We start from the raw sequence: 20536 nt of genomic DNA, 5'->3' as shown, positions 1-20536 counted from the left end.
AACGCTTCATAGCTTCTTTGAGGCTAGTTGCCTTTTCATTGGGACGTAGTCTTTAATCAGTTATAAATCATACTGAAAAGAAAAATCACTAGTGGTAGGTAAAGATGCACTTGTTTTAGAGAAACAGTGTATTGGTGTATTTTGCCAATCGATATGACACTGAAAAATGTATTACCAAATTAATGAATTACGGCGAGCTAACTAGTATATTGTAGTCATTTTTTAAAATAAAAATAGATGATACAAGCATAATAATTTTATTTTCGTAAAGAACACACCTCATGAGCATGGTATTTCACAATAATCAATACCTAATGCTTAAAATCATACTTACGATGTGCAGCATCGGAAGCCTTCGCATTTGTTTGTAATACAAATTAAGGGGAAAAGAGAGAGTTCACTTATTATAGCAACATCTTACGTACATAATGTTTAGTGGCGACAGTAATATGTTACAATTAGCAATAAGTACCAGTTAACAAAATAATAATTTCTTACTCATAAGGAAAGCGATTCTCGAAAACAATTAACAGTTGTACTAAGTGTTCCGCGGTTAATCGTCTCCGGCGATCGGTAAATATCCATTTCAAAAACCAAAATAACCGTTCATCAATACCGGAGTCACATGCGTATATCTAAAATAGTCAGAGTTTTTAATAGATGCCACTTTTACTAATGTAAGTGAAGCATCAACTACTTTACATTTTAGTAATCCCGCTATACTCGTCATTATACAATAACATGTACTCGTACATATCTGCCTCTGATTTGAAGCTTCGCATCGATCAATTTATTCGATACATATCTGCGGCCCTCTAATGCCTGCCCTGTCGGCCTGACATGCCGGTGCACAGTCCAGATTTTTTGCTGAGGTATGTTGGGCGTGCATTTCATTGTCGTTTGTGTGTGAGTGTTTGATGCTTTGCTTGTCGAGTGTATGGCACGTGTTTTTATAACAGTCAGTAGCATTGTGTATTGTGAGCATAGAGCGGCACACGGCTTGACCACATTAGCCTATTCTGCTACTACGTCGCGGGTTGCCGCTTTTATTTGATTATCGCCACAAAGTTTCCGATGTCTAATCGTTATTTATAGATGTTCAAGTTTTTTGTCAGGTAAAAATCGTATAGGATTAATCGTAATTTTTACCTTCATTCTCTTTTGAATAATATTTGCCTCATTTTTCAGTTAGTTGTATGAAAATAATTTATTACATTTTTTTATTATTATTTTCTGTTAAAACGAAATTTGCATAGCCGTCTAACGTTGCAATATTAAGGTTACAAATAAGGGACAGCCCCGGTGTATTTCGCAGATAGTAAACAATTGGGTAATAAATTCTGCAAATGTAAAGTAAAAACGCACCTTATAACTAAGTTGGAAGCGGAGTATATACAGATAACCCCGGAATTACACCGAACCAAGTGCTAGGTAAATGTATATTTTATCGAGCAAAGCAATCTAGCAAATTCAATTAGTTTAAGATTAGTTGTAGATGGCGCAGCAGCATTTCATATTAGTTGTACGGATCTACTGGATTCAACTAATTCTACACTTGATAGAGCACATAAAATATATCTCCAAAATTCAATTTGCGAAAGATTCCCAGTTATGCGCATTTAATATTTTGAGGCCGGCGAATATAATGTGCCAGATGAAAGACTTTGCTCTCTGCGAATGGGATAATAATTAATGCATTCGTCCCAGTTGTCTGGTTAAAAATTTAAAATTCGTTAGTCTTGACTAAGTGTATAAGGGACGTTGTTATGTCGCTGTTGGCTGTGATATACTAATTAAATGCACCGTATAATAGCCACAAATTATAAAGAATGATTCCTTTATCGTCAATTTAAAACAAGAAAAAGAGAAACTCGCAAGAATAATTGAAGATTACTAAAATCTCGACGCTTCGTGCATGGTGTTACAGACCACTACACAAATAAGTTTGCGTCTGAATAGCTCCTCCCACAATTGCACACTGGACACAGCAAGGAAAACGCTCCAGATGCGTAGTGTAGCCGCTGTTCCAATCGCGGCGACTGCGTCTTATTCCTTCTAGCCGAATGCGTTCCTTCTCCAATCTCACTTAGATCTGTCTAAGTCGGAAATGCAATATTATTTATGTCGGTCTGTACATACGTCAGTGGTAACAAATATTATATTATTTAACTATACAGATTAATGTATTAAAATTCAGTAAAACTTAATTGATGTAAAATATTTATCGTACTTTAGCCAAATTCGAGTTAATTTTACAGGTTAAAAGGCTTCCTATTTAAACAGAATTCCCAGTCGAAGACTCAACCTTTTAATGCTCTCCTCTGTTATTTTTCTTATTCTGTCAAAAAAGTGTACGGAATTTGTCATTTAAAAATTCCGCATAAAGTAGATTTAACTTCCTTTTTGTGATGGAAAATTGGTAGCACTGTACTCTGCTCTGATGCGAAGTTTGAGCGCGATCTGTCAAGTAGTTTGTTTACAGCTGTTGATTTTGTTACACCACCCAAAATGTAGGTATTCTGCAATTTTTATTATGGTTAATGTTATTGAACAAAGAATTCGAATAAAATTTTGTGCTACCAACGGAATTTCTTGTGCTGAATCGTTGAAAATGTTGGGACGTACTGTAATTCAGTTTTATCGAAAACTCAAAGCATACGAATGGTACAAAGCATTCAAACATGGTCGATAAGTGGTTATTGATTTTGCCACGTTCTGGTCGTCCTTCAACGTCTTCAACTGAAGAAAACATAAATAAAGTGAAGAAAATGGTGGTTGCAAACTGTCATTATAGCTTGAGAGAACTGCAACATGAACTAAACATCAGTTCGCACTATTTTGGTTGGTGTTTTGGGTATGAAATGTATTGCAGCATGGCTGGTTCCAAAAGAGCTGAATTTTCTTCAAAAAGAGCATTCTACATTCATGCAACTTATCATAACGGATGACAAGACATGGGTTTACGAGTTTGACATGCAAACGAACCAACAAGCTTCGGAAACCAAAAAAACTACGCCAAAGTCATGTTGACTGTTTTCTTTGACTATTGAAATGGTTCAGTAAAGACTATTATCTGGGCGTTATGAGACATTTAGGGAGAGTATCCGCCGCAAAAGACCACATTTATTGAAGGACAATTATTGGATTTTGCACCACGATAATGCGCCCTCACACAAAGCAATAATTGTGAATGAATTTTTGATGGAAGCTCAAAGAATGTCGTCGATTAGCCACCGTATTCACCGGATATGGCTCCTGCTAACTTTTTCTTCTTTCGCAAACTCAAATTACCAGTTCGTGAAACACATTTAGAGTCGCCAGAAGCCATAAAACAAAAATCGCAGAATAGACTAGGGCGGATCTGTCGAAATATCCCGCTTCTTGGATGTAAGAGTTGCCCCCCTCTAGTTTTTGCTGGAATACCTTCAATACAACTCACATAATCAAAGTGTAGATCCCTAGATCTAGGCGAGGTCCAGGACATTTCCAAAATTGCAAAAATGTTTAAAAAATTTTTAAAAATACCTGAGTTTTTTACATTTATATATTTGAACTTATGCATTTTGGAAGAATATTGAAGAGGAAAAAAGTTTTAGAATTTAATTTTGCACAATATACTGTAAGTAAAAAATTTATTGCCGTTGTTGCAAAAAAATCAAGTTTATTTTGTGAAAACTATCGAACCGATTTTAATGAAATTTGGTGTGTTGTTTTATAATACTCTAAAGTTTTTTTTATCAAAATTAGAATACCCTCGGAGTAATTAAAACATTTTAAAAAAATTATGCAAAAAACTTGTTTTTTTTTCCTTTTTTTCATCGATTTTTGCAACAATGGCAATGAATTTAAACAGTTTTAACTTACAGTATATTGTGCAAAATTCAGTTCAAAAACTTTTTTCCAGTTCAATATTTTTTCCTCTTCAATGTTCTTCCAAAATGGATGATAGGTTCCAAGATATAAGTAAAAAAAGATAAAATAGATATTTTTTTAAAATTTACCGGAATATGTATTTAAAAGTACTTTGAAGACTGGGTAGTTCGTTGGAAAAAGTGTATTGCTTTAAATGGAACCTATTTTGATGGAGACAAAATAAATTTGATGATTTTTGACTTTTTTCAAAATTATTTGAAGCACATGCTAACAAATTTGGAAAACTTTTGGACATATTTAAGGAAGGTACCTACATATAAATAATATAAATATATTTTTGTGGAAATTAGTTTTTTTTTACTTAACTGTTATTTATTTCGCTACAAAACATACTTTAATTATAAATAATCTAATGTTTGAAATAAAAATATTCTAGTATAATTTTACTGTATACATTTATTGTATAAATATTGTTTTTTAAAATAATACAATATAATCTATTATGGAATATCGTCAGTGTGTTGGGGAACACCGAAACCACAACGTTAATTACACAAACTTCGTCACTTCAAAAAATATAAACACTTGCAAACATTTTTATTATTTTAACTTCAATCATTTTTCGGCCAGTACCAGCCCCGTAATGTTGGCTGCCTAAACTCAGTGGTCACGTGACTTGTAAACATTTATGAAGGTTCCGTATGTTAACTTACCACAAGACTGCCGGAACATCTGTTCCGATAGATTCTGTTCGGTGACGACACTACACATCATCGCACTTCAGATAAAACAGCGGTATTTCTCGGTGATGCGGTTCGACAGTGTGTAGGGGGCTTAAGTTCAAGTAATTTTCTTAATTAAGTCCAGAGAAATTACATATTCCGATTTGCTATTTTAACAGTCTCCTTCATTCAACGACTTGCCTCCAATTAACTGACCTATACAAATTCTCACGCTTAGCCTAAAGTATCTATAAATAGCCGCCTAGCTGCCACTCTGTTTCCTAAATATTATTCGAAAAATAAATTATATCCGTTATTATCGACATTAAAATAATGCATGTCCACAAATTACTTTTAATGACGGCCTAAAATTATTTTTACTCTAAGTTTTACTGGATTACAAGCGACGCTGCTTTGCTGCCGAAGTGCTGTTAATTGACTGTTGTTTTAAAAATGCGAGTCACCCAGTTCCAAGAAGAAGCGTTGTCACCTTCATTATATGTTATTATTTTTCGGAAATATTAATGCATGCGATATTAACAGCTATCGTTTTATTGGATGCGGAGTAATTTAATCGCCAATATTCGTTAAATTGGTACTTAGCGAAAATAATTGGTTTTTGAATAGATTCGGGATCAGATTGGGAGCCTCTTATACAGGGCGTCCAGAAGCGAATGAGTCGCTTTTCCTTGACTAAAACTTAACCGCTTTAGATGAAGTTATGTCGTTTTCTAATAAAGTTATTGGCATTTAAATAAGCCTTTAACAAATAAACAAAAAATCAATGAAATTTTTGAATTAGTAAGTATCTGTTTAGCAGCAGTCTGGGGAGAAAGTTACGATTATTTTTTTGCGGTATAAGTGCTGTGTTTTAATACATCTACCTAATCTTTAATTTTCTTTTATGGTAATCATAAATTTTTAATTAGTTTTTTAAATTAATTACCCACCGTTCTGATATTAAAGTTTTATAAGTTTTCATTTTGTAATAAACCATTTTCCATGGTAAATATTATAGCAATTACTTTTTGAAATAATGAATTATTTTTAAAATTGCAATTTTAATTATCATTATAAATTCAGATTTATTAATCGTAATTCTCCGATTAGTTGCACTCCGGCAAGCATACCGTTATAGCCTTATCAAACACCTGCGTGGGTATTTTTGGTTCTTATCAAATTCTTGTCGAACTTTTAATAGTATAGCTGCTTGATATATTTAATAATGGAATTAATGTTTACAATTAGTGAATAATTTTCATTAAATCATTTCAATAATAGTGTACGTCACTGTTTATTGTTTTGAGGTAATTTAGCATTTGGCCGAAATTAATAATGACCAGCTATTTTCCAGTACCTGGATCTAATGGTGACTAATGCTAACTTAGGGAAAATGAGGAAACTAAAAAATTATTTATGTTAAATATATATCCACAAAATTAATTTAATTTATTTAAGCCATTTTTAAATGCATATTTAGCTCCAAATGTTCCACAGTTTTTAGATAAGTCGTTTTTTGGGGAATGAATTGAAGAAAGAGAGGTTCAGTGGAGGTTCAGATCATTTGAACTTAATCTTTCAGATTTCTTATTATGAAGCATCTGAAATTTGAAGAATATTCTCGAAATAATTTCAATTTTGCTGCAAGTATAACCTAATACGTCTGTTGAAATTATAACGCACTCCCACAAAAAGTTCTTGGTTATTGCGAAGGTGATCTGCTGCCTGAAATATTCTTAAACGTAGTTCTTCTAAGGAGAAAACAGGGGTGGCATAAACAATATTTTTTATGCATCCCCACAAAAAGAAATCTATAGGCGTTAGGTCAGGTGAACGTACAGGCCAACAAACAGGGGCCTCACGATCACCACCAATCCAGCGATTCGGGTAATTTAAATTTAACCGTTCTCTAACGGCAAGTGTACTATGTGCAGGCGCCCCATCGTGCATATACCACATCATCTGACGTGTAGCGAGAGGTACATCCTCAAGTAATGTTGGAAGATATTCGTTCAAAAATCTAAGATACCGGTCCAAGCCTGTGTGGAAGAATAAAAGGACCTACTAGAGTATTTCCTACAATTCCCATCCAAACGTTTAAACTGAAATTATGTTGACATATTGAAACAAATATTTCATGAGTCTTTTCTTCCTACCATGAATGAACATTATGAAGGTTTACTGCACCTGCTCTAGGAAAATTTGCTTCATCGGTGAAAAGTATATTCATTAGGAATTTTAAGTCATGTCTAGAAATATTAATGTACAATTGACAAAAATCCACGCGGTTAAGTAAATCAAAGTTATTCAATTCTTGCACGGGTTGATGGTGAAAAGGGTATAAAAGATTTTCATGAGCTACATTCCACATTAGACTGTGAGAAACTTGCAGTTGCCTGGACACCTGTCTTGTGCTTGTACCACAGTCTTGTTCTAGATGTTCCAGTATAGCTTCCTCAGTTTCAACAGTTTGGACATTATGCTTTCTTCCGGCACCCTCACGATTGGGCTGAATTTTACCAGTTTCGCTAAGCCTTCTGTTCACCGAGGCCAATGTTTGTCTATGAGGAATCGGTCGGTTTGGATATCTTGGGGGGTATAATCTTACTGCAGCGTTACTATTTTTTCTGGATTCGAAAAACACTTGGAGGAGCATGTCGACATATTCGTCATTGGTATAAATATTATTTGCCACAATTATTCTGATAATAAATTAATCAATTGGCACTAATTATTGGTTGACAGAAAGTGTCAATTTATTAATATGATAAAAACATTTTACTTGTTATGACATCCGCCTACTTTATTTTTACAAATTTTTGCGATTACCCCTTTAGTGAACGGTGACGCATCTATTTTTTTTACTAGAAAACTATAGGTTTTATCAAAAAATTACAAGAGGTAAAAAAGTTGCGCAATAAACCAGTCTTCCCAATAAATATTTTTAAATAAATAATTTATTCATATAAAAAATTTCTAATGAAATATTGCAATGGGGTTGACTGTTTCACTCCTTTATAAGTACAACAATGAACAAATATTGAAAAGTCGTCTCTTTATTAGTAGGATGCTCATACCAAGTTTCGTGTCTCTAGCATTCCTCATGTTAAAGAAAAAAATTAAAATGTGATACATATAATGTATTTTTACTTCAATTCGCTTATTTTTGGCTCTACGTTCACTGGTACCATTTTTGCTACTTCACTTAGAAACACCGTGTATATTCCTCAAAATATTAAAACTGATGGAATAACATTTTCTGATGTTGACTATTTGTGCCCGTAAAGTTTTATTCAGGGGCAAACAAAAAACATTTTGTTGACATTTGGTTTTGTTTAAAAACATTTGTATGTGAACCATAGTATGTGAACACTGTTTGTAGATCTGGACTAGGCTTTAGATTTTACGTACCGCAGAACGTGCACGTAGTTAGTATTTCGAATCCAATCAGATGCATAAAAATGCTTCGAATGCTGCACGAAGTACTCCGAATTCGTTATTTATGACTCGCCGGATCGTATTAAATAGCATATTCTTTATGACCGCGATTAAATTTTGAGCCGAGCATCAGTTGACAAAAATATCATTTATAGGCCCATTACGCCTGATTTTTATCTCACATTTTAATTACAAAATATCTGGTCGTTGGGGTAATATTTATATGATAAATAATCGATCGGTTATTAAAAATGCGTGGTCACGATCGTGTTTTTCTTCCGGTAAGTAACACAATTTTTTTCATAGGAATAATAACAAACCTTCATCTAAACGAACGGACGAAATGTAGCGCTTTAATATAGTCCGCCAGTGTAGTTAAAAGATATTCTTTTAATTAAAACTGCGGATGCGATTTAAATTAGCAGGAGACTTTGATATTGTTAATTAGGAATAGACCGTAAATATGCGTATTGTCTTTTTTAGTTCGATACCTGTATGGAACAGATAATCGCTAACCAGCAGGCTGTAATAATATCTTACAACAAATTGTTATTGTCGTCTGTCCCATGTATCAATTGTAAAACATTTATCATTTTAATTGATCTTATGTAATTGAGCAAATGCAGATAATTTTATATAGTCAGAAATGATTATTGTCACAAAATCATTGAAATATCCCTTCTACAGGGTTACCGCTGATGTATCCGAGATGCTTCGTATACGAATTCTATGACTAATTTTAAGCAAACATGATTCTATTCACTTTTCCCGAATTCTCGAAATATCGATGTTTGAAGTTGCCAGGTCGTGTGGGTAGTTGCTAAAGTGTAAATTACAGTGTTGCGCCTAGAGGCATTAGAAAAAAATGTGGTTTATTTTAATCTGACTATGTCCTTGTGCAATGCTTTAATCCTCTGTTGAAGCTCTCGTTCGCGTTGTAATTCTCCATATTGTTTTTCACCTCATCAAACGCCGTATGAATCTTCTCAATGAATTGGTCTTTGCAATTAGGCTTTCCCGTTGAATAAGAAGATAGCGCTGGCTAAGCAATGGGACCACCACGACCTATCCATCAACTTGGATACTTTTCATTGAGGAATTTAGTGATACCTCTTCCATAATAGGACAGAGCACCATCATATAAAAAGAACATCGTTCTTCTGATTTGAAGATGAATGTCCTGAAGTAGTAGAGGTAGATCGTTCTCCAAAAAAGCCCGGTATTTGCGATCGACAGTCAAATTATTCTACCAGCTCACTAGACGTATAATTTTTCAATCGTCTAATTCCAATTTATCATCATAGAGTCAGACAAGCTGGTCCAATTTCATTCAAAAACATAAAATAGATCAAAAACGCCATTTTCATGGCATAATTCGTGTTGCAGAGTTCTGGATCTATCTTTTTACCCACCCACCCATTTATGAATTCATACATCTTTCTATCCAGTCGTTCATGCATGAATACGCATATTTATCCAACCTGTTTCTGTTTTTGAATGAAATTGGACCAGCTTGTCTGACTCTATGATGATAAACTGGAATTAAACGAGTGAATAATCATACGTCTAGTGAGCTGGTAGAATAATTTGACTTTTTATTACTTTCGTCTGTCGTAAATGACGTTTTTTGTGAATTTTGAACCATTTTTTGAATTTTCCCGAAAACTCAGACCAGTTGGGCCAAATCTGAAGGCAGATTCGGATTCAGCGGAAAAAACTATATGGAAATACATGGGTCTGAACACCACATCCGATACTTATTTTTTTGTGGGGATGTGTAATGATAGGTATGCAATCTGGTTTCTGGCAAAGTGCCTCGCACAGCCGTTAAACTTTATCCAGTAAATACAGAAATTCTTCTCGTACTAGTACCAGGATCATTTTCAACAAGCTCATGCACTTCTGCAATATTATTTCTTCGCGTAACTGCTCTTTCACTAGTCGGCTTATGGAATGCACCTATTAATCGAAGAGTTGTGAAGGTTCTATTGAACGTTTGCTTGTCTGGAAGATGGAGGTTTGGATATCGTCGTTGATATTCCCTAACTGAGGCGATGGCGGTGGTACTACCTTTGCAATATCCATATACGAAAATCATGTCCGCGTATTCTTCATTTGAACAAACTAAAGGCATGATTTTAGCACAAATGACGCAAAAAATAGAAAAAGAACCTCGGAAAGATCCAACTGTCATTGATGACAATCAACAATGATTTTCTAATACTCCAATCGACAGACGCCGAAAAGTTACTGTTGGTGACATTTTCTTGATAACTCGGAAATAACTACACAGGAATACTTTAAATGATGAGTACAATAACAGGCTAATTTGCTGACAAAGTATTTTATCAGGAAAAAAATTATTAACAATTTAATAGTGAAAAAAAAATTTTTAGTAGTTTTCTTTAAATAACTCAGCGACTTTGTACAAAAAAAATGCTTAGGACATGATTTTGTTCGTAATAAAAATAGCTACAAAATGACGGTGGTCCGATTACGAAATTTACAATAACAAAGCCGTGAGATTGAAAAAACGGTATAAAACGCCAATTTTTTTAAGTTGCTGTAAAAATGTCAATTATAAACAAAAAGTGATAAAACTTTCGAAAACTATAGTTCAATATATATAAAATAATGACGCTACAGCCGAAAATCAGGAGAGCAAAACTTTTTGCTCTATAAGGTGTTATACATTAATCTGCATCTGAATCTCGAAACTTTGCCAAATTTGTTGGAAGTTTTGCTGACACTTGAAATTTGGTACACACAGTGTCAATATGCAGAAACCAAAAGCAATTTGCAAAATTCAAGTATCTTAATTTTTGTAGTTTTGGTAAGGTTTTATACGTCGCCCTAGTTTTATACGTCGCCGTTTTTTTTATTTTTGGACGTATATTTAGGTATATTTATAAAATATTTCATTACGGTAGATTAGCCAGCACAATTACCTACAATTTAAAAAACAAAAATATTTTCATCGTTTAGATCCTAAGCTACTTAACATTTTGCGCCTGTTAGCCATACTCGTACATTATCCAACATATCGAAATAAAACAAAAACGTATGGGGTAAACCTTTAAGTAAACAATTGTTTAAATTTACTGTTGCATATTTCTAATAGTATACAAGCGCCGAAGAGCGGAGCTCGCGCTCGAAAATGAAAAGTTAAAGGTTTACCCCACACGTACGATTTTGTTTTGTTAATATGTTGAATAATGTGCGACTACGGCTAACAGGCGCAAAATGTTAAGTAGCTTAGGATTTAAACGTTGAAAATATATATATTTTTAAATTTTAGGTAATTATGATGGCTAATCTACCGCAACGGAATATTTTATAAATATACATAAATATACGTCCAAAAATAAAAAAACGGCGACGTATAAAACTAGGGTGACGTATAAAACTTTACTAAAACTGCAAAAATGAAGATACTTGGATTTTGTAAATTGCTGATGGTTTCTGCATATTTACACTATGTGTGTACCAAATTTCAAATGTCAGCAAAGCTTCGAACAAATTTGGCAAAGTTTCGAGTTTCAGATGCCGATGAATGTATAACGCCTTATAGAACAAAAAGTTTTGCTCTCCTGATTTTCGGCTTTAACATCATTATTGTATATATATTGTACTATAATTTTCGAAAGTTTTATCACTTTTTGTTTATAATTGACATTTTTACAGCAACTTAAAAAAAATTGACGTTTTAAACCGTTTTTTTAATCTCGCGGCTTTGTTATTGCAAATTTCGTAATCGGACCACCGCCATTTTGTAGCTATTTTTATTACAAATAAAATCATGTCCTTAGCATTTTTTTGTACAAAGTCATCCCGCTGTTATTTAAAGAAAACTACTAAAAAAATTTTTTTCCACGATTAAATTGTTAATAACTTTTTCCCGATAAAATACTTTGTCAGCAAATTAGCCTGTTATTGTACTCATCATTTAAAGTAGGCATGTGTAGTTATTTCCGAGTTATCAAGGTTTGACACACGCCGAACCTGTACCAACTGGACTGTAATCCCAGTTCAAATTAGTCACAGAATTCATGTAAAGTATCTCAGATACCTCGGCGGCCACCCTGTATATTCATTATTTAATATAGTAATATTTAGTATAAATATTCAAATATCTACTAAGATCATTACATCAGCACTGCAAAGCAAAACTCCTTTATTAGAAAATTTTCATTTTTATTCGACCACATGCAATATTTGCAATGGTTAATGCACTTCTCAAAATTTAGACATTATTTTAATTTCGTCCAAACATTTTATCAAATGCAGCAAATTATAACAAACGATTAATTCAACAGATGATCTGTGTAAAAAAAATTGTGTTGACATCTAAGTCAATTATACTGTAAATTAATTAAGTAATACACATAATTTTCTTTCATTAATAAAAGTTTTCAAATTATCAAAAAAGATTTGCACTGTCATGCAATATAAGTATTACGGACCATTGTATGTAAATATAAAATATTAATTTCGTTAACTTCTATGAGATAGCTGCCGTATAAAAATATTTTCGCATTTAATAAGATAATAGTAAAGCTAGCAGTCATATTTCAAAAAGGAATATTTGTAACAAAGAAGTTATAACTTCTCACCACAGCAAAATGAAAATGGTTGGACTAAAACAAAATTTAGATGCACATATACTAATTCTAATTATGGTTGATGTCACTAATTTGGTAATAATGTTTAATATGTTAAAATCTTCTTTTGGTTGTCTAAAGTATATATAGATAACAAAAAAGTTTTTCCACCATATTCCTTTCAGTTAAAAAATTTGCTAGATTCTTTAACAAAATATTTTTTTTGTAAAACTCATACAAATATTTGTTTTTTATTCATAACATATTACTAATAAATTATTCATAGGACTAAATTATTGTACATTTTAATGAAAGCTACAATTTACAATTTAAGTTACATTATTTTCGTGTTATTCCATAAAGAACGAAGTTCTCAAGAAATCTCTCGATCCATATTATGAAAGAACGCTTCAAGAAATTTAGTTTTATTTATATAAATGTAATAAGCGAACGCCGAATGAAAATATTTATATAAATGTGATTATACCTTGAGTGAATCTTATACTTTAGAATTTCCTCCAATAATCAATTTTATACCAATTACTGTAAATCCCCTTTGGACGTGGGCATTTGAAAACATCGAACGAAAATCTGAAATTTAGTGAAATATATTTAAACAATTTGTAAAGTCGCAAAACCTTGTTACTTAAATAGACAGAAATTGTTGGTAGATATATTGTGTTTCTTCTCAGTCGTCAGTGTTTGAAGAATTGTTTGTATCAAAATATCCTGTACAGCTGTGGACAATAAAAAGTTTTAAATATATTTAAACAATTTGTAGTCGCAAAACTTTGTTACTTAAATAGACAGAAATCGTTAGTAGGTATATGGTATTTCTTCTCAGTAATCAATGTTTGTATCAAAATATCCTGTACAGATGTGGACAATAAAAAGTCTCCAACCTACTTGTATTAAAAAATAATATTTTATTAGTTTCGTTTTTTAAACCTTTTAAATTTGAACTTTAAGCGACAGCTATAGTAGGTACTTATAAAATATTCTGCAGTTTTATTTTGGCAACATTATTTATATGAAAATTTTTATATTAAAGATGATTTTACGGATCGACTAAAAATTTTTTTACGTAAATGTAAATTCGAAGAATGACAAATTACAAGTATGTTTCTTGTGTTTAAATAAATTCTAATGATTTTCCTCTTCGATATGAAATAATTGTATACCCAAAATTGAAATCGAAGTGATTCACCATAGAACTGAGGAACTTGGATTCAATTCTCTGACGTTACTCTTGAACAAATTCAAAATTATTTTCTGCAATCTATTACATTCACAACTCTTTCAACTCGTATTCCGTCGGTTGAATAAAATATTTTAGATGTAACCTCAACTCTTTCAGTATAAAAGTAACCAGTTTCCAATATTGCATTTATGGATTGCAGTATGTTTATTTAGTTCATTATGTGACTTTATCACATCTGATATAATTTTGTTTGTCCAAACTGAAGAATCCAAAGATTTCTTGATTTATAAGTTGTTGGTTCATATCTCAAGAAAATTACTATTTATGATTATGTTTCCTACGGTAATGTCATGTCCAGGTGCATTTAGTTTAATTACGTTTGATTTATGTGTAACTTTTTACTTAATTTTGAAAAAGTTGGTGAAAAAATAACAAGTTAACATTTATCTGTAACAAGGTTCATATATTGTCGTGAATTACGAAATACGGTTATTCTGATTAGCTGAAGAACAATCGCAATTCACAGCTGTATGAAACCTATTGTATTGGGATTCATATATTTGCGAATTTGCGAATTGTTGATTGATATTGATATGAAAAACAAACATTCTTACTTAAGTCAACCATTCAGGATAATATTCGCATTTCGCAAATCGCAACTGCATGAATTCGACCTAAGGCGACGGTTACACTAAATGCGAAATCGTACGAACCAACCAAGTGAATTCTTAATATGATATTCGTTCATTCGACGAATTGCGTTGGATATGAGTTAGTATTAATTACGATAGTACTTGTTGTTTATTTCATTGTTAAAGCTTCCATAAAGTAAAATCAGTCTAATTGACACTACTTGCATTGTAGGTTCTGTGACAGCATTTGATTGTTACAATACGAGAACTCAGCTTGATTAAACAAAACTTTGGTCTTACCAGAAATTCATACGAATTCGTAGAAACAGAACAGTCGCAGTGTCACCACATGTGTAAATTTAAATCTTTAATATTTTTATTTTACTGGTTGTGTGATAATTTGTTCGATTTAATGCGAACAGATTTGCTTAGGCTGTGGTTACACTGGGTGTGAATTCGAAAGTCGATATTCGCAAAAAATTAATTAAATAAACACAAAGAGCTTTTTTGTACAATGTTTTTCATTTTCTGTAATCAAATAAATTAATTGTTGTTCCATTAAGTCGCACTTACAAATATATTTGGAGGTGGGACGCATTTGTTTAGATCTAAGTAAAAGTAACGAGCCTAGGTTGTGGCAGGGGTTCAGGTGTCGATGTATCGGTTGTAATTAGGCTGCCGTGGTGGTGATTGCCGCGCGGTGGCCACGCGGTCTTGTGGGTGGATGGGTGGGGTGAGGGCGGTCTCCGCCATTGGTGGGGGTAAGGCGTGCGCGGGAGGCGGCCTCGACCCTCCTGCCCAGCCTGACGATCCTCAGTTTCGCCGCTGCAGTAGTCGTGTCAGTTTCTGTTAGCGCCAGCCGTTTTCCGTGTTCGTCGTCTCACGTGCACGTGCTCGCCGCCAGTGACTGTCCCAAATAAATAACGAACCCTGAACCGCTGCTCCTGTGCTCTCAGGACTGCCATGTGCGCGCTGTTATTGTGAGCTGTGTGTTGAACTTTCAGGTAACCATGCAGCACGCCACAGGTTCTCCCCAGCAGTTCTGCCTGCGCTGGAACAACTACCAGTCCAACCTCACCAACGTCTTCGATCAGCTCCTGCAGAGCGAGTCCTTCGTGGATGTCACCCTCGCCTGTGACGGACACTCGGTCAAGGCGCACAAGATGGTCCTTTCGGCGTGTAGCCCCTATTTCCAGTCCCTCTTCTTCGAGAATCCTTGCCAGCACCCCATAGTCATAATGAGAGACATTAAATGGCCGGAACTGAAGGCCGCAGTAGAATTCATGTATAAAGGTGAGATAAACGTGTCCCAAGAACAAATCGGCCCCCTGCTAAAAGTCGCGGAGTCCTTAAAGATCCGCGGTCTTGCCGACGTGAATGGCGAGCAAGACGTGGTCGCCCCAGCCAGCGACCTCACCACGAGACCGTCTTCGATAAAGCCAGCGTCTACCCCAACCAACAACAGACCTGATTGGGAGAACAGACCACCCCAAGACGTCGACACAGATCCGACACGTGTGAAAAAGAGACGCAGACCCTCTGGGGAGCGCAGCAGCCTGAGTAGCCCTGCCGAGAGCGCGAGCACGGAGATTCCGGAGCCTCCCCCTTCGGTGGAGATGTCTCCGGCACCATCCGCGACCCCTTTGCCATCTTCTGCGTCCGCCGAACCCCTGCAGCTCACGCTGCCTCTTCAGCCACAGGCCCAGGTGTCGCATTCTTCAGATGACATGGAGATCAAGCCGGGCATAGCGGAGATGATACGCGAGGAGGAACGGGTAAGTCCATTTTCCAATATTTTCGTATTGAGTAGTAGCTAGCGAACGCGTTATTCACGAACCAGCTTTTATTTACATCCCGCAACACGTGCAAGGCATATGGGGATTTTAAAGTTTTACCTACCACCAAATACGAGCGGCTTTGTATGTCACAGCTGTTGGACCTAGAGATTAGTAAATATAACTGATCTATTCAACAATAAAGGGAGCAGCATTATTAACCGTGTTAAAAAATGAAAAATAACAGTCCTTTAAGTTGAAGGCGGAGATGTGCTGTTATTTCAATTTATTTTCAAGATGCATCTTGGCATGGATACGATGATGATACACATATATTTAGAGGGGTCATAGCACTTTAAAAAATAAAACATGTAAGCGTACAATATAAAGTTGAATGCAGCCGTCCGCAATTAATAACGTGGGGCGTAAAAAGTTGCCATAAAAAGTGCATAAAGATCAAGTGTGGAGATATTAACGAAAAATATATAAATCTTTCTAAATATATAACGGCACAGAGGTGTTTTTCACGGTTTGATTTATCTGCCTCGCGGAAGTATGAAATATCCCTTGCAATAAAAGAATAATCAAGTCAGTAAATACACTAATACAAAAATTATTACATTTTTACTATTTTGACTTAAAAAGTATGTTATAATTTTATTCAATTTGTAATGTTGAAGAGGGACGCTAAAAGTGATTCCTCGTGATCCAGTTGAGAAGAAATAAGTAATAAAAGTTGAATAGGTAACTACAGAAAACAAGTATAAAAAATATTTACTGAAAAAATAAGGCATTTTTTATCAAGGTTTAAGTTTTCCATTCGAAATTTATTTAAAGCCACTGCAACTAATCTTTACGTGAATATAAAAATCAGAAGAAAAAAGAAATTAACAAAAATTAGAAAAAATAAACAAACATGAAAAATATTTAAATATTATCTATTCTGCCAAGTTGGGTTTAAGTTGTCACATTTGAAATTTATGGAATCATCTGAGTAAACCAGAAAAGGTTTTCATTGAAAAAAGAATAAAGAAATTAAAAGAGAAAACAAGTATGAAAAATATTTATTAAATTTATGTATTCAAGTCGAGTCTGTTTTCACATTTTAAATGTGTCTGAATAGATAAAAGAAAAGAGGGCGAAATATAAGAAACACAGAATGAAAACAAAAACATTGACAAAATCTTAAATGTGTAAAAATATTATTTACCAAAAATTCAAATTACAATTTTAAATTTTAATTATCTGAGAAAATATAGAAACGGGATTTTGCATTGTCAATAATATGATTATTAAACATCAGAGGAATAAAGATGAGTAAAAGAAATCAAAAGGAAAATATGAAAATTTTTAATTTATACATATTCCATCATTTGGGAATGATGTTTGCAATTTTTTATGGAGTTTGTAAAACAACAAATAAATGTAAAACGAATATTTTTTGCGCAAATTTCGTTACATTTGTTTTTACGTCGACGAGCAAGAACGACGACTCGAGAAACGTACCACTACTCCGTAGTTTTCCATCTTAAAGCGATCAAATAACATCAGACGTCTGAGGTAGCAGAGATTTGATAAAAACACTCGTGGAACTCGCAGAAAGGGAAACGGTGGTCGTGTGGAATCGAGAGTGGCGCATTTTCTTGCCATGATCTCGCCATCTCCCCCGTCGATCTGCCAGATGTCATCGCACCGAGCGCGTTCTCTCTTTGAGCGCTCGGGTCAGATGAATCGATAGAATTTAAGTGCATTTTAGTTTAGGCCACCCCGATTCCGACGATGGTTGTCGCAGACCTCGTACTGTGAAAGGGGTTGTTCGGGACTCTCTGCGGCGAATATACTTGTTTATGAGGCTTGTTATATTTAAGGGTGATCGTATTCGAGATCGTATCACTTTTGCTTCGTATCTAGAATGTACTGGTTACGATAAATTAAAATAAATACGCCGAAACGACTCCGGGGGTGGTTACGTTAGACGGAATATCGAATTGAAGCAAATATGTATATTTGCATATGCGTTGTTGCGCTGTCTACACTCCATTCGTAGGAATTTGTGCGAATTTCTTGTGCTGCAATAAAGCCGACTACACATGATTCGGTCACTTGCCAAGTATTCGCCAAATAGAAATGTGTCAAATGTTCACAGACTATTTGATCACATTTATAGCACTAAATTGGATCTTACACACAATATACAAATGTGAAATAGAAGCACATAACGGATATCTCCTCAAATATTCACAAACATTATATACAGTATGTGTATACTTATGAATTGTCAATGGCTTGAGTACACTTGTATATGTAGATAAATTACGAATTCTAGTTTGGAAATTTTGTTGGTGTGACATGGTTTCGAGTGTATCGATATGCAGCATCTACATCATACGGCATTTGTTGACATCTAGCAAATATTTGGCAAGTGATCGGTATTATCTGGAGGCAATTTAAGGCGACGGTTACATTAGACGCGTATTTATGCGAAAATACCTTCGCACGAAGTCGTAAGAAATGTGAGATTGAATCAAATACATATACAGGGTGATTTTCAACCCCTACGCATAAACCTGAGGAATGATTTTACACATGAAAACATAATATATGAACATGGATCCTAAAACAAAGGAGGGGGAAAATTATAAGGGAGCTATGGCCGTTCAAAGATGGCCGCTGACAATGGATTTGTATTTTATGTTTCTGGAAAGGATTTAGATGTGAATATGAATTTTGATACACAAAATATTGTTAGTAAATGCTTTTTTTAAGTAGGCAGTTTTTTTAAATGCCGTTCATTTTTATGTAGAATAGAAACCTATTGTCCGCGGCTGCCTTATGTCACATTTTAGAATCCATGTTTATTTGAACATTTTGTCATGTCTCTAATGATTCCTCAAATTCATTCGTATAGGCTGAGAATCACCCTGTGTGTATTTGTCTTACGATTTCATGCGAAGAAATATTTGTTGTTAAGGTTCGTTTAGACAGAGCGACGAGCGTCGCATCGAATGGACATCGAGTTAAGCGTGCTGTAGTAGCGTCTAAAATTGCTAAAAAAAAGTGTTTTCGCAACAGCTTGCTTAAAATGCATAATAAAACTGTTGATGTCCATGCAGGACATAAGAAAAGATCAAGATACATTTTACGAGGCATTTTAGTTTACATCTCTTCGAATTTGACGATGGTTTTTGTGGACCTTGTACCATACTTATAGTAATAATATACTTATTCACGAGATATTTTTTATTAAATCTTATATTTTAATCGTATATATGAAAATTAACTGGTTACGAAAAACTAAAATAGATACATCTTTGACGGCTGTTGTAGATGCGAATTCGTACGAAATATTAGATTAAAATAACTCATATTTGAACGAATTTAGCTTGTTTTCAGTTCAGTTCATACTAACACATTTGTGGCTGTCTAATATACAAAAAATGGATTTGAATTATTGTAATTATTGATGAAATACGGTCCCCAAAGGACCAAAAATTTAAGTAATATTACAATGGGGAGCGAGTTGGATTTACTTTGACAGCAAATTAAATGTTAAACCATTCCATTTGTGCCAATAATTTGTTAAGAGATCTTTTTGTTTCGCAAGAATAGCTATTTGTACAAATTCGCAGCCATTTTAAGCGCCTTATACAACTTTTGCCAAATCAATTCATAATGTAAATTGGTAACAACAGTTTTAAAGCTTCGAATAAAGAACCTATGACTAGAATTATTATTTGAAATGTAAATTCCATATTGAATGGATCATAATTATTTTTACTTGCATTTATTTGATGTAAACTCATTAAGGAAATGTATTTTTTAATTATATTGCATTTAGAACGAATATGGTTAACGCTTTTCTTGTTGTTAATTAAGGCCCTTTCAGAATAAGTGAGAGGAGCATCGCGTTCAGTTGTACTATTACAATAAATACCTTATTGTTAGAAAAGCATTACTGAAAGGTTTATCAACCTAATATTGAAGGAATTCCTACATTTAATTCTGTTCTTGAATGGTAAGTTTAGTATATATTTCGTACAACGAATCTTATATTTCAGAAATTAAGACCCTGGTAACATGATGGTGTGGATCAACCCATATTAACACTCAAAGCAGTTAACATACTCTCAAAAATTGATTCTTACTTTTACAGATGCTGACGCAGTAATCATTCAAAGCAAAATGCTTTTACACAGAATGCGTGCTTTTATTTTTAGCGCGACGTTCGATGCTATACATATACGATGTTTACACAATACTGAATCTTAGATTCAGCGCAGCATTCGACGTTTCG

General features: G+C 34.0%; 1 protein-coding gene across 1 annotated transcript in view; it reads left to right on the top strand.

The window, feature by feature from the left end:
• LOC108906888 (protein bric-a-brac 1-like) overlaps positions 1 to 16284 on the top strand; it is a 77228-nt gene extending 60944 nt beyond the window's left edge. Inside the window, exon 2 of the mRNA XM_023457399.1 lies at positions 15472 to 16284. Coding sequence (XP_023313167.1) covers positions 15478 to 16284 — 807 coding nt within the window. The 5' untranslated portion in view covers positions 15472 to 15477. The remainder of the gene's footprint in view (positions 1 to 15471) is intronic.
• Positions 16285 to 20536: the final 4252 nt, after the last annotated feature.

This window comes from Anoplophora glabripennis, unplaced genomic scaffold, assembly GCF_000390285.2.
Source record: "Anoplophora glabripennis isolate ALB-LARVAE unplaced genomic scaffold, Agla_2.0 scaffold76, whole genome shotgun sequence".
NCBI classification, from domain to species: Eukaryota; Metazoa; Arthropoda; class Insecta; order Coleoptera; family Cerambycidae; genus Anoplophora; species Anoplophora glabripennis.
The sequence above is the reverse complement of the archived record's forward strand: the minus strand, read 5'-3'. Positions and strand labels throughout refer to the sequence as shown.